General features: G+C 41.7%; 1 protein-coding gene across 1 annotated transcript in view; it reads left to right on the top strand.

Annotated features, from left to right (window-relative positions):
• The first annotated feature begins 3,493 nt into the window (after positions 1-3,493).
• Positions 3,494-14,893, top strand: part of CETP (cholesteryl ester transfer protein) — a 29,132-nt gene continuing 17,732 nt past the window's right edge. Inside the window, exons 1-7 of the mRNA XM_075188971.1 lie at positions 3,494-3,681; positions 7,647-7,761; positions 8,885-9,016; positions 11,080-11,150; positions 12,249-12,336; positions 12,454-12,523; positions 14,589-14,649. Coding sequence (XP_075045072.1) covers positions 3,558-3,681; positions 7,647-7,761; positions 8,885-9,016; positions 11,080-11,150; positions 12,249-12,336; positions 12,454-12,523; positions 14,589-14,649 — 661 coding nt within the window. The 5' untranslated portion in view covers positions 3,494-3,557. The remainder of the gene's footprint in view (positions 3,682-7,646; positions 7,762-8,884; positions 9,017-11,079; positions 11,151-12,248; positions 12,337-12,453; positions 12,524-14,588; positions 14,650-14,893) is intronic.

The raw sequence follows: 14,893 nt of genomic DNA, 5'->3' as shown, positions 1-14,893 counted from the left end.
CTATGACGATGCTGTGCTGGGAACAGAAGCCTCCTATGACGATGCTGTGCTGGGGGCAGAAGCCGACACCTGACCCTGTGTAGTATACAAGGATTGCAGAGGAGGGGGAGCTCTTGGCCCACTTGCTGATACTGCTGTTATGTCGCTGCATCTAGTGGAGAACAAGGAATTCAGACTTTAACCTGGTTCTTTACATGGTGCTGCTGTTGACCGTCCACCTGGCTCAATCCTGATTTCTGACTGGCTTCCGAATCTTTATACTGTGAAATACACCCCACCCCATCTTGTGGTAACTTGTGTCCCTATAGATGACCTTTACTGCTTCCAAACAGCTCTATCTACCTCCTTTTGAGGGAACTTTTAGAACACCTGGGGAGGGGGTTCAGGGTGATGAGCGGTACAGGGTTGTGGCGGCTCTGTTAATGAATAAGGGACTAGGCCTGCTCTGCTCTGCCAGACAATACACTGCAGGATACGTCCAATACATATTAAGAATATAAAGTCACGCACCTTAAAAAAAAAAAAAACAGTCAGTCACCTGTTATAGTTATTAATGACAAAACATTAAAAAAATTCATTTTTTTTCTCCATAAAATACATTTATTAGGATGTTATTAATGTCTACTGTACATAAGACATTTTTACAGTTGCTTCTGATTGCAAGGACAATATTTATGTCCGGCGGAAGAACTAGCTAATCTAGTTGCTACAACGTTGCCAAGAAAGACGTCACAATAGGGGAGGGCTCTCCACTTTAAATAGCCTATCAAGCCTTACTATCGGCTTGACTAGTCAAAGCTAATAGCAAAACGCAGGTCGGCGGATGCAGCGTTCGCTGCTCTTGCATTATCTAACCTCTGTTATATTACTACTCACAATAGTTGGGCAGCACAGTGGCCTAGTGGTTAGCACTTGTGCTTCGCAGCACTGGGGTCATGAGTTTGATTCCCGACCGTGGCCTTATCTGTGTGGAGTTTGTATGTTCTCCCTGTGTTTGCGTGGGTTTCCTCCGGGTGCTCCGGTTTCCTCCCACACTCCAAAAAAAACATACTGGTAGGTTAATTGGCTGCTATCAAAAATTGACCCTAGTCTCTACCTCTCTGTCTGTATGTCTGTGTGTGTCTATATTAGGGAATTTAGGCTGTAAGCCCCAATGGGGCAGGGACTGATGTGAATGAGTTCTCTGTACAGCGCTGCGGAATTAGTGGCGCTATATAAATAAATGATGATGATAGTTCTCTATCTGATTAGGGAGGACCTCAAATGTGCCGTATCGTTCCGCCTCGAATATTGTTAGGGTCAAACAGCGGTACTTTAGCTATAGGGAGGGACAGTGGCTCCTAAAACAGATATCCACAATTAGAGCTAATAGGTACTTAAGGAGGATAATTTTTACGAACAGTCTCGAGGGTAGAAATCTATTAATTCATTAAAGTCTCCACTCGTGGTAATGGATAGATAAAATTGCTATTTATGAAAAAGAAAAAAAAAAGGGGATCAATCCACACTAGTCTTACGGGCAGAAATAGATACTTTCATTGTAGACTCCGCTTATTATAGGGGTTTAATATCAGAAAGTGACACTGACTCAGTAGCAGATAAAACTACTAGCAGTGTCTCCTCAATTTGCAAGGAGATGAATACAGATTTTTTTACATTCAGATGATCTGAAAGATATTATTAGAGGATGATATACTATTTAGTTGAAGGGGTTTTATATGTGATTAAGGGGCATATTTAAGAAAGCACGATAGTGCACTTACCATGAACTTAAGGTCCCTCTGAGCCCTCCGCATATTTATAAAAAGTGCACCGCAGCTAGCGTACATTATCATAATTGACAAAATCCAATGCTGTCAGCTCTGCTCCGAAGAGCAGAGCTGGACAGCGCATGTGTGGAGGGATCACATGATCACTCACCGCTCTCTCCGTTGCAGAGACAGAGCGGGGATCTTTGTGCGCATGCCCAGGTCTTCGAACTGCACATACGCAATTGAAGGATGAAGAGGAGTGAAGAACACCTGGAGGAGATCCTGAGACAGCGCTTCCGAAGAGGGGGGTAAGTATGATTTTTTTTTATCACAGAAACAGCAGTTTTTTCGGAACTGCTGTTTCTGTGATCCATTTTTTATTTTTAATCAATTTTTTATTGATGTATAAAATATCACATATACAATTGAATGCATTATGAAATAAATACATATTATCACAATTCTCATACAATTCAATAAGTCACTAACATCCCCTGTCTCCTCTTCCCAAATAACCCATCCTATCCAGGACCTAACTATTAGAAGGTGGAGATAAATTAATCGGAGGGTCTGCTGAGACCATTCTTAACCCGTACCATTCAGTATTGTGGAAACCATTTCAAAGTTGTGTTCGTATGATATGAGGTAAAAGAGTTATAAAGCTCTCCCATGTGTCAAAGAACTGCTTTACTCTAACCTCTTTCTGCAAAGACGTCTCTATCCAGTCCATTCAGAATATGTGATAGAGCTTTTCTTTAAAAAGGGAAAACATGGGAGGAGAATCCTGGGCCCAGACCTGGAGTATGCTCTTCCTGGCTGCAGCCAAAATTGCTATTAGTAGTTTCTTACATCCCTTACTAACTGTACAAGTACTTGGAAGTATTCCAAATATCACCCATTCCGGAGACAGAGGTGCATAATTTACCAGGTGTGTAATAGAGAATCTCCAAATCTGGGTCCAGAATCGTTTAATTGGGGGACACGCCCAAAAGCAATGTGTCAAATCCGCCCTTGGAGACCCACACTTCGGACAACAGTGGGACTCAATCCTTATCCATGCGATAAAGATTGATAACTATTTTTAATTTTTGCCGATGATTGATAAATGTGCCCCAATATCTGTTACTTATGGCATGTGGTCATGGTAAATGAGATTATGCAAATTATCATCTTAGAGCAGTGTCGCGGCTAGACAGTTAATATTGTCTATCTTGACAGCATTCATTTTATATTCATGTGTGTGAACAATATTGCATTTTTTAATATTTCGCTACTAGACAGTTTTTTATTAATTCATTCAATAAAGATATATTTAACAGACCTTATTATATACTATTACTCAGAATATCCATTTAGAGTGCCCCATATGATCATTCTCCCTTTCTCTCTCTTTGCTTAGAATACAAGATAAATCGTATAATATGTTTTCTAAATTGCTAGCTGTTTATCCTGTTTTTTTGGAAGCGTATGGGAACATTATCAAAGTGCACACAAAGGTCCTAGGAATGCCTTCGAATGTACTTTTCAGAAAAAAGATCCCTCAAACTATCTAAATACACATTGCCATAATCCCATTGCAATGTGTTATTGTCCCAGCATGGTCGCTAACCTATAATGAACTGTGATATGTTATCTCTTTCTTTTCTGGCATTTCCAGCAATTGTATGAAAAGACATTTTCTGCACAGAAAGGAAGTTGGGGATAGACTGGAAATGTGTAGTTTCCTGTACTTAGTGTAACATTCTTGGATTTCAAGAACTATGGCTCACTAGGACCCTCTCAGAGCTGTGTAGAACCATTTAAAAAATGTGGCCAACAATCGTCTTCTCTTTCTGCTTTCTGAGAATTTCATCAGCCTGCGAGTTTAAGCCATCATCCTCTCAAGAGACTGGTATAGTCTGCAGGGTGACGAAGCCAGCCGCCTTGGTGTGTAAGTACTTGCCTCATCTTAATCTTTCCATCTTCCTTTTTTTATTATATATAGCTGAATGGGAAACAGCTTTGGAAAATGCTTCTAGCTATTTGTAGTGAGTCAGGGCTGCCGACTGTCAGTAAATTTACTGATAGTACAATTCTGATTACATTTTCATCTCTTGGTCAGAAAGTAGCACAGGTCAGTACAGGCATCTTCCTGCCACCGCAGGTAGAATTACCAACCCCATGATTTTGAGACAGTAAGGGGGTATATTTACTAAACTGCGGGTTCGGAAAAGTGGAGATATTGCCGATAGCAACCAATCAGATTCTAGCTGTCATTTTGTAGAATGTACTAAATAAATGATAACTAGAATCTGGTTGGTTGCTATCGGCAACATCTCCACTTTTTCAAACCTGCAGTTTAGTAAATATACCCCTAAGGCTCACTTATATAAGTTTAAAATTATTGTGTTAATGGTGTGATGTCATAGGTTGGGAAAGTTTGCAGTCTGATAAGAGGAGTTGGGTATATGGAACAGATTCCTTGAGAAGTGTGGATTACATACCTAAGTGTGTCTACTTTTGCAATCACATGCAAAAAAAAAAAAAGATATTATATTTTGCTGTGTTGGGCTAGATCTTTTTAATATGATAATTATAGTCTAGGGGGTATATTTACTAAGCTGCGGGTTTGAAAAAGTGGGGATGTTGCCTATAGCAACCAATCAGATTCTAGCTGTCATTTTGTAGAAGGTACTAAATAAATGACAGCTAAAATCTGATTGGTGGCAACATCCCCACTTTTTCAAACCCGCAGCTTAGTAAATCTAGCCCTAGGTGTTCACTCACACTCACAATTTAAGATATAAATCATAAATGAAGCTTAGAAGTATTTTAAGAAGAAAAAAGTTTTAATTAATGAAGGTGGTGGTTTCAAAAGTGTTCTGTTCATCACTCACATTTTCAGGTCAGTCTGCAAAACCGCAAAACTAGTTGTAGATTGATTTGCCAAGGACACGTACCGGGAACCGGGCATGTACCTTCAAATGACTTTGGTGGACAAGCAGGTGTTCAAGTACTGATTGAGGAGCAATGGGGGGAAAGGGGGTGCATTTTTTTTTGCGGTTTATAATTAAATCTTCCTATTACATTGTAAAAACAAAAATAGAAGTTGTCAGTCTGAAAAAAAAATGACAAAGGTTAGCAACCCTAGAGCAAGAGCTGGTTGTTTTGAGACAATACAACTTGACTATTAGTGATTTAGGGGCATATTTAATAAAGCACGATAGTGCTTTTAACGGGTCATTAAGGTCCCACAGTGTCCTCCGCAAATTTATTAAGGGGGCATCGCAGCAGATATCATGGATATCTGCTGCTTTGCATTCCTCTTCGTTTTTGGGAGCAGTCACCATTCAACAGAATGGTGACTGCTCCTGGCCGCAAACTAACAAGTCCCGAAAAAACATTTTTTTCGGGAACTTGTCATGTTAATGTACGCCAGCTGAAGCTGGCGTACATCATCCGAATTGAGGAAATCTAATGCTGTCAGCTCTGCTCCGGAGAGCAGAGCTGGACAGCGCATGTGTGGAGGGATCACATGATCCCTCCCTGTCACTCAGCGCTCTCTCTCTGCAACTATCGTTGCAGAGACAGAGAGGGGATCTGTGTGCGCATGTCCAGTTCTTGGAACTGGACATGCGCACTTGAAGAGTGAAGAGAAGACCCGATGACAGCGCTTCCGAAGAGGGGGGTAAGTATGTTTTTTTTTATCACTGAAACAGCAGTTTTTCGGAACTGCTGTTTCTGTGCAGGGCTGTACATAAATGTGAGAAGTAGTTCAATCCTTATCATTGCGATAAGGATTGAAAACTACTTTTCACTTTATGTGAATAATGATAAATGTGCCCCTTTTTTGTCTCTCTGGAGGTTCTAACCGAAGCCTCTTTAATAAGACAATTATCTGTCTGTATTTATTTATGACTTGCCAAATAAAAGTGCACAATGTAAGTGACAGTAAGATTTAATAACCATAAAGTGAAAAGTGTACAATAATGTCAAGTCTGGGGCTATAGAGCATTTTTCAGTGCCTGACATTAAATCTCATGAGATCAATTGCAAAACACAATGCAATTCTACATGATTTTCTCTATTGAGATTAATTATCCAAAGGTAAAATATATTCTTGTGTTCTCTAATTCGATGACCTTACCGCCCTAGACTCACCTAAGATCTCTTTAAACATCCATTAATCACGCATCTCTTTAAACTCTGTGGAGGAGATTAATCACCTGAAGTGATTAAATTGAGGCATTGAAGGAGACCATCACAACACAAAGATATTACAAATCGCTTGAGTAGCAAAGAACATAGGAAATCAGTTATAAAACAAGTCCAGCCAGGTCCTCATTAGTTATCTTGATAATTTCTGGTGCTCCCAGTAACAATCCGGTCATTTTGCTCTCCCCAAAACCAGCTGCCTCAGAAACCCCTTCATGACTGACTTTTATTTATTTCTACATCCAAATATGGGAGGGAGGGGATCTGAAAACATAACGCATGAAGGGTCTGTGATTACAGAAGCAAAACTAACATTTCCTGGTGCTGAACCAGAGAATAAGTATGTGGCCTCTGTAGGTATCTCTCCTTAGAACCATCTCATGATACGGGAGCACATTTGGACACACAGCTAATCTTACTCTGCCTGTCCTCCCGGGGGTTGTAACGGGTTTCTTACCATTAGTTGTTTGTGTATTGTCCTATATATCTTGTCTGATTTACTGTTTATTGACCCAACTTGGTCTGACTTAATTATCTGTCTGTGACCTGGACTTCCGCCTTGTTGACCATTTATGAATTTTTGCTGCCCGACTCTGACCTGGTGCAGTTTCTGACCCTGACAATGGGCTACCAGACATGAGTCTGACCTGGGGCAGTTTCTGACCATGACACTTGGCTACCAGATATGACTTTGCCCTGGGGCAGTTTCTGACCTTGACACTTGGCTACCAGGTATGCCTATGACCTGGGGCAGTTACTGACCCTGACACTTTACTACCAGACATGACTCTGACCTGGGGCAGTTTCTGACCCTGACACTTGACTACCAGATATGACTTTGACCTGGGGCAGTTTCTGACCATGACACTTGGCTACCAGGTATGACTTTGCCCTGGGGCAGTTTCTGACCTTGACACTTGGCTACCAGGTATGCCTATGACCTGGGGCAGTTACTGACCCTGACACTTTACTACCAGACATGACTCTGACCTGGGGCAGTTTCTGACCCTGACACTTGACTACCAGATATGACTTTGACCTGGGGCAGTTTCTGACCATGACACTTGGCTACCAGGCATGACTCTGACCTGGGGCAGTTTCTGACCTTGACACTTTTGACACTTGGTTACCAGGCATGACTCTGACCTGGGGCAGTTTCTGACCTTGACACTTGGCTACCAGGCATGCCTATGACCTGGGGCAGTTACTGACCCTGACACTTTACTACCAGACATGACTCTGACCTGGGGCAGTTTCTGACCCTGACACTTGACTACCAGATATGACTTTGCCCTGGGGCAGTTTCTGACCCTGACACTTGGCTACCAGGCATGACTCTGACCTGGGGCAGTTTCTAACCTTGACACTGGGCTACCAGGCATGCCTTTGACCTGTTTCTGATCATTTATTAGCCAGCAGCTGTCTGGCTAAACAAGCCTGATGGCTGTAACCTGTGGGTTCCCTTTGGCAAAGTCCATTACTACCTTGTGAGTGTCCTCGGTGAATGCCATGGTGTCCTTTACACTCAGATTATACCGCACAAACCGCTAGTTGCAGTGTATTGCATCTTTCAGTGGGTAACAGAGGAAGAGTTTTATTTTTTTTTATTTGTTTTTTTGTGTCCAAAGACATCTTTTGTTATTTGAAGTTGATCAAGTTCTATGTCATGTGATTGAACACTATATCATGATCTTTTTTTAGTGAATGAGAAGACAACCGAAGTTATCCAGGCGGCGTTCAGACATGCGTCTTTTCCTGACATCAACGGAGAGAAGGCTGTCAGATTTCTGGGGGCAGTAACTTATGGTTTGACCAAGTAAGGACCTCTGTGCCTTAAAATGATTTTGTGGCTAGTTCAATAAAAGAAAATTATCCTAACAGACTTTGGGCTAGATTTACTAAGCTGCGGGTTTGAAAAAGTGGGGATGTTGCCTATAGCAACCAATCAGATTCTAGCTTTCATTTATTTAGTACCTTCTACAAAAATGACAGCTAGAATCTGATTGGTTGTTATAGGCAACATCCCCACTTTTTCAAACCCGCAGCTTAGTAAATCTAGCCCTTTGACTGCATATTATGCAGCCCTTAAAAGATTTAGCCATTTATCATCCAGTCTGAAGCTATAATTCCTGCATTTTTACAACTATTAAACAGGTAGTTAGCAAGGGCCAGAATTATACATTTTTGAGACCAATAGCCAAACTTGGCAAGGGCTTTTATGTACATGTAGCAGACAATATCTCATCTCTTATTGACCCACCCTCTATTGACCAGTCCTCATCTGCTGTTATAGGAAACAATAGGTAGCAGCCTACATTGCCAACCAATCACATGCTTTCTATTGGTTACTGTGACCAGGCATGTCCTGATCACTAGAGGGAGCATATGTAAGCTGAAGAAATTGTGAAATCGTCTGCAGCCCCACAGCAGGTGAGCTTCACTGCTGCGGAGACAGTACCAGCTTTCCCTTCTGCTATCACTGCATTTTTGCCCCTGTATGCAGCTTAAACATAGAGGGCCTGATTCCTTAAGGGAAGTAAGTCCCGTTGTGTGCTGCATTTTGCATTGAATTGCTCTGCGCATGCTCAGAAACGGATTATACGCAAGTGCATGCAATTCAAGTTCAAATGCAAAGGACACTTCCGACAGCCTATGGTTTGAAGTGCGGAACGGGACAGGGAAGGGGCGTATGCAGGTAGGTAATGTACAGTAAGGGCGTGCCAAAAGTCGAGCCCAATGGCGCGCACATTAGTCCAATTTAACCTCTGGGCATCTCTCAGGATACCGAGATTTATGAGGGTTGAACGGACAACAACACTTACAAATGTAACACTGACGACATATTGTCTGCATTATATACGGCTGCTGTTTTGTTTGTGGGCGTTTTCCAACAAATGGTCCGAGGTAATTGGTCATGTCCTGTTCTTATTCTGTTTCAGTATCCAGATCAGTAACATGTCAATAGAAAACAGTGAAGTGGAACTGAAGGAAGATGACGCTGTTGAAATCATGATCAAAAACGTGAGCGCGTCTTTCAAAGGAACCTTGGACTATGGCTATGGGACCTGGTTGTAAGTGGATAGTTTGCCTTGTAATAGAATCACACGCATATTGCATACTTGCCAACTTTTCCTTGTTGGCTTCAGGGAGATCCTAGGGGAGGTGGGCCTGTGGGGGCTGGGCTTGACGAATCGCCACGAGACCACAATATTTGCATTATTAAGCCCCCTTACCCCCCCCCCCCCACCCCGCCACTTATCTATCATTCCGGGAGAGTAGACAACTATGCATTAAAGAAAAGCAGCTAATGAATCTTTAGAGACTGAAGTGTCTTTTACATTTCTGTCTCCATTACTAAAGTCATGTTGTCTTACCTGTCAGTCTTTGATTAAATCTTGGTCTCCATGAAAATGGCCACCTCCATAGGCATTAATACATGGACATAGGACACAATTTCTGAACTGTGTCATCATGCCACAGATGGCGAAGCCAACCACATCTTGTACTGGCTCAGCATCAGGGAGAATGCCAGACTCTTCAGGGAGTGAGGGAGATCACCCCTATTTCAGGGAGTCTCCCTGATATTCAGGGAGATTTGGCAAGTATGGTATATTGTTCTCTACACAGCATGATACGATAGCTGAACTACACCAGGATTGATTATGATCTGTTGGAATTGCTGTTGGTAGAACATTCTGCTAAAAACATCTTGTGCATCAGTGTACACAGTACAGTACAAACACTATGCGAGAGACTAACACACAGATATACACTGACAGTCATTCACTCTCCTGTCCGGCTTCCCACTAGTCCCTGATCTCCGTGATGCACTGATACGGTTTATGAAGAGCGCTGAATGCACTCTGTAAATTACTTTGACGTTCCGCCTACAATGGTCGTATTAGCGTACGTCAAGGTGCACCGCTGATTCCTGATGGTTTGTAAGAAGGTGAAAAATTCAGACGTATAAACGTGGCGCCCACCACTTTCAGATCAACCCATCTCCCTCCTAAAATACTGCTCGGTTTATCCTCATTTAAAGATTAAATTAATTATGTGAGTGAGGGGACACCAGGACTATCTTTTTTATTTCTACATTAGGCAATGTGTGCTTAGGAAAGCTGACCAGAATACCCGACAGGGGAGTGTACATAGATCTAGTGTAAAATAATGGGGCATATTTGTCAGTGGGTGAAGAACCTTCTTACCAGCCAAAATGAGTGCTTTTGCCGGCAGTAAGGCTAGTTTTTGCTTTGCCAATCACTATATCAGGATGCCTGTCCACAATTACAGCAAAGCTGTAAGTTACTGCACCAGGCTAGTGTCGCTGGGCAGATCTAAGGTATTATTTTTTTATACATTGCAACAATAAGGGAATTTTTTTACCTTACCAAGGGGCTCTTACTAATAAGTAGCCAACCAAAGTACTAATATGTAAACCACTTAGTAATTTATATTGTATTCTGCCCCTAGAAGACCCCACCCCCAGTTTGTGTAATACAACACCACACACATAGGGGGAATTCAATTAGCCGCAAAATGTCTGTGAACGTCCACGAGACACTTTGCTGCTGAGATTTGACAGAAATCTTTGCCTATTTTTCCTCACACCCCATAGAGGTGCGAGGGAAAATGGGCGGAGATCTCTACCGTAATGCCGGCAATGTGCGCGGCGTGATATTTGTGTGCTTCATCGCCGGCAATTAAATTCTCCCTGAAGAGCATTAAAAATGAACGTTGGAAAAAGTTTATATACACAAAACTACAATAACAGCAGGTATCACAAGGGTACACAAACCAATACAGGACTTAACTATACGGCATAAGTTGTCTTCTAAACTAATGTTGAGTTGTAGAGAACACACTTATTGGAAATGCTAAGTGTTTATTTATCTGGAGGCAGTGATCAAAGAGAAAATTTAGAAGTGGCGGAGTGAAAAATGTAACTGGAATGTAAGTGGATGGAATCTGATAATTTTAAAATTAAGACAGATGGAGAAGTGGCGGTATGGTATACCACCGTATACACCCCCACTTCCACCACTGTCCAAAATCTTATATATTTGGTAGCCTCACACTTGTACCACATGCCCTGCGTGTAATCTAATTAAAAATTGTTTCCTTTCACTTGTAGCTTGAAGGTTGGCCAGTCAGTTGACTTTGAGATCTATTCCTCGACTGATTTACAAGTAAACACAAAACTAAGTAAGTGAACATGAGGACAATTACATGTTATCTAATGACAATGGTTGGTTCAGGTTTTAAGGGATCTTACTATTTTGTTATTACATTATTCTGACAGTGTTATTTTGTCCATACTAATATTTGGATTATAGGAGATTTATCAAGGAACACTTGGAAAATGTGTTTTGTTTTTTTTTGTAGAAAAGGATCTAAAAAAAAAAATCCAAAAATAAAAAGTTAGGCCTCAAAAAGCCACTGTGTCCACTAAAATCATTTATTGTGTGACTGTACAATTCATCATACATATATGAGAGCATGCACAGAATCTACTGCATTGTATTCTGTGCAACATTAATAACAGGGTCACGGCCATTCTATCAATCACAAGACTATACCAGTGGCCAGTATATTTACCTAAGTAAGGGGTGGCGGTCACAGCTGTGTCAGAATACAGTAGGTAAATGAAACAACTAAGCTTCAGTGATTAAATAAAACATAGTAGTAATTTGAGGAAAAAGTAAAATTTGCTTTGTGTTCCTAGGAGCAATACCAAGTCAGTGTGTGCCCACTTTTGATGTTCCACTGGGAAAAACAATTTTGAAGTGTCAAGCAGGGATTTGTTTAAATTAAAGTTCATCATCATCATCTATTTATATAGCACCACTAATTCCGCAGCGCTGTACAGAGAACTCATTCACATCAGTCCCTGCCCCATCGGAGCTTACAATCTAAATCTCCTAACATACACACAGACCTAGAGGCTAAGGGCAATTTAATAGCAGCCAATTAAACTACCAGTATGCTTTTGGAGTGTGGGAGGAAACTGGAGCACCCAGAGGAAACACACAAACTCCACACAGTTAAGGCCATGGTTGGGAATCGAACTCATGACCCCAGTGCTGTGAGGCAGAAGTGCTAACCACTAGGCCACCGTGCTGCCCACAAAGTTCTCTTCATAAAGAGGGGGGCAACTGCTGCTTGTAAGACACCTTAATAAGAAATGGACGTCATACAGCAATCCTGTTTCTTTGTCTCGCAGGCATTTGACAGACCTGCCATGTTCTCTGAGTGTCAGCTTCTTGTACTATGTCTCACATATTAAATCCTTGTCATTCGCAGCTTGTGGGAAGAATCGTGTTGCTGCAGATACGTCCGACTGTTACCTGACGTTTCATAAACTGGTCTTACACCTCCATGGGAACAAGCAGTAAGATGTCCGGATCTATAGACATTCACTGATTAAACTCAGTGCTCAGTATAACATAATGGCCATTAAAATAAACATTATTATTGCTAGAAATAAAAACAATCTTGTTTTCTGCAGGCCTGGCTGGTTGAAGCAACTTTTCACAGACTTTATTTCATTCACACTGAAACTGGTGCTTAAAAGTCAGGTGAGAAAGTGTTGAAGTTGTTTTCACTGTGTACAGATTGTGTTAGTAGCAAACGTAGGATTGTGTTTGTAATCGGTGCAGTTTTATCTAAACAATTATTTGATTCTCCTAATCTCTCATTGGCTTTAAACTCGTTACTTCTTTATAATTATTAATGTTTGGGGTAATATACAGACTTTTATTTGTTCTCTTGCGGTTTTAAAGAAAAATGTAAATATCTTCAATTTAAAAGAGCCCATTTTTAAAAATGGGATTTAAGACACTGATGAAACAGTTTTAAACAATCTCTACATGATCTCGTATGTCAGTGACAGAGGAGGTTGCACATTTTTCCAATGTATAGCTATATAATCATTGTTGAGACTATCAGTCTAGGTCATACTTGCCAACATTTTAAAACTTACTCCCAGGAGATCCCGGGCAGGGGGACGTGGTTGGAGGGCGGGAGGGGTGGGGCGGGGTGAATAGCATCATTTTGGCCCCACCCCCCGCAAACAAAATGCCGTTTTTTTGTCCTGGGATGGGGCCAAAATGATGCCATTCACCGCGAATCGCGTCATTTTGAAGAGCGTTGACTTATGCGGGATACCTGCCTGCTCTCCCGGGAGTCCAGGAGACCTACCTGAATTTTGGGAGTCTCCCGGACATTCCGGGAGAGTTGGCTAGTATGGTCTAGGTAGGAGGCCCCCATCCAGCTGAAAGGAGACACTTTTCCAGTATTCACTATTTAATATACTAGTCACACAAATAAACCTGTTAGTTACTGCACTTATTATAGCTAAACGTTGCATTGTATCACTTAATGCAGGCCTGGCCAACCAGTGGCTTTCCAGGTGGTGTGAAACTACAAGTCCCAGCATACCCTGTCAGCTATAGTCTGGCTTTCACCTGGCAATGCATGCTGGGGCTTGTAGTTCCACAACACCTGGAGAGCCACAAGTTGACCAGGCCTGACTTAATGTCATACTTACCAACTTTGGAATGATGATATCCGGGAGCCTGCGGGGGAGGTGGGCGTCATAGGGGGCAGGCGTCCAAAATGCCCGTCATTTTGGACCCGCCCCCTGTGAAGTCATGACGCAACCACATCATTTGACAGCGCCACGATTCACCAGCAATCGCGGTGTTTGGGACCTAATTCTGCCCACTTCACTAGGAAGTGGGCAGATCCCGGAGATTGCCACACTCTCCCGGGAGTCCGTGAGACTCTCGCAAAATGCGGGAGTCTCCCGGACATTCCGGGAGAGTTGGCAAGTATGGTTAATGTGTACTTCTGGCTGAGCAGAATCTAATGATACCAAATACAAGAACGTAAATAAGGGATGCGACTCCCCATTACTGCGCCAAACTCAGAACCCACATTTATTTAAAGAGCGAGTAAAACCGATGTCACTTTCTAACAGATGGAATGTCAGGTTATTACTGTAACAATGTGTGTTACCTTTCTGGGTTATATCTGAAGAATTCACTGCAGGCCCTTAGTTGTCCTTAAGGTGGCTCAGTCAATCAATGATTTACTAATGAAAGCAATGTAGAAGCATTAGATTTAGAGTGTCTTACAAAGGTTGTATTCCTAATTTATTTCCCTGATTATGCTGTTATGCTGGGCCAGAGTTACATTAGGATATTTGGGGATTGTGCACGGCAAACAAAAATATTTGCTAATTAAAAACAATAACCTGAGGTAAAGAGTTGGAGCAACTTTTCAGGTTGTATCCTGTATTTAGTGCCTTGGTTTGTGTTTCGGTGGATCCTGCTGAGTCTGGAGTATGATGGAGAATATCTCATTGTCTGACCCAAAACACTGCTTTGTGCATGACTGTTTGCTAACTGCATTTGGATTCTATTTTAGGTTTTGCTTCCTCTGTTTTTTTTAATGAGTTTGGTGTTATTAGATATAACAGTAGGTGGCACACAGCAGTATTTAACAATAGGAAAAGTCTGTATGATTTGTATAATGAATAAGGAAGTATCCAATTTCAGCTGGGTGATGGTTCCGGCAAACAGCCCAGATTGTAGAGATCCGTTGTGTTGGAAGTTCTATATATTTGTTTATCTATTACAGATTTGTAAAGAGATTAATTATGTGGCCAACCTGCTTGCTGATTTTATCCAGGACAGAGCAGGTAAATGATACACTGGAAAAAGTGTTACAAATTACTTGTATTTTCTATGCCTGTGCAAAAAAATTTCAACCATGGTTGTCAAAATGTAATGTTTAAAAATGTTGTGTAAAGTTAACTGACGTTTGAACGAAGGGCTTTGAGTGATTGGTTTCCCTCAGTGTCATGAGACTACCATGGCAGCCACAGTCACATGGCACATGGTGTAGGGAGCAGAGAGGCTTTGGAACACAACTCTGAGCTCTGT

The sequence above is a fragment of the Mixophyes fleayi genome, chromosome 10, assembly GCF_038048845.1.
Source record: "Mixophyes fleayi isolate aMixFle1 chromosome 10, aMixFle1.hap1, whole genome shotgun sequence".
NCBI classification, from domain to species: Eukaryota; Metazoa; Chordata; class Amphibia; order Anura; family Limnodynastidae; genus Mixophyes; species Mixophyes fleayi.
Note: the sequence above shows the minus strand (reverse complement) of the source record. Positions and strands in the feature narration are given on the sequence as shown.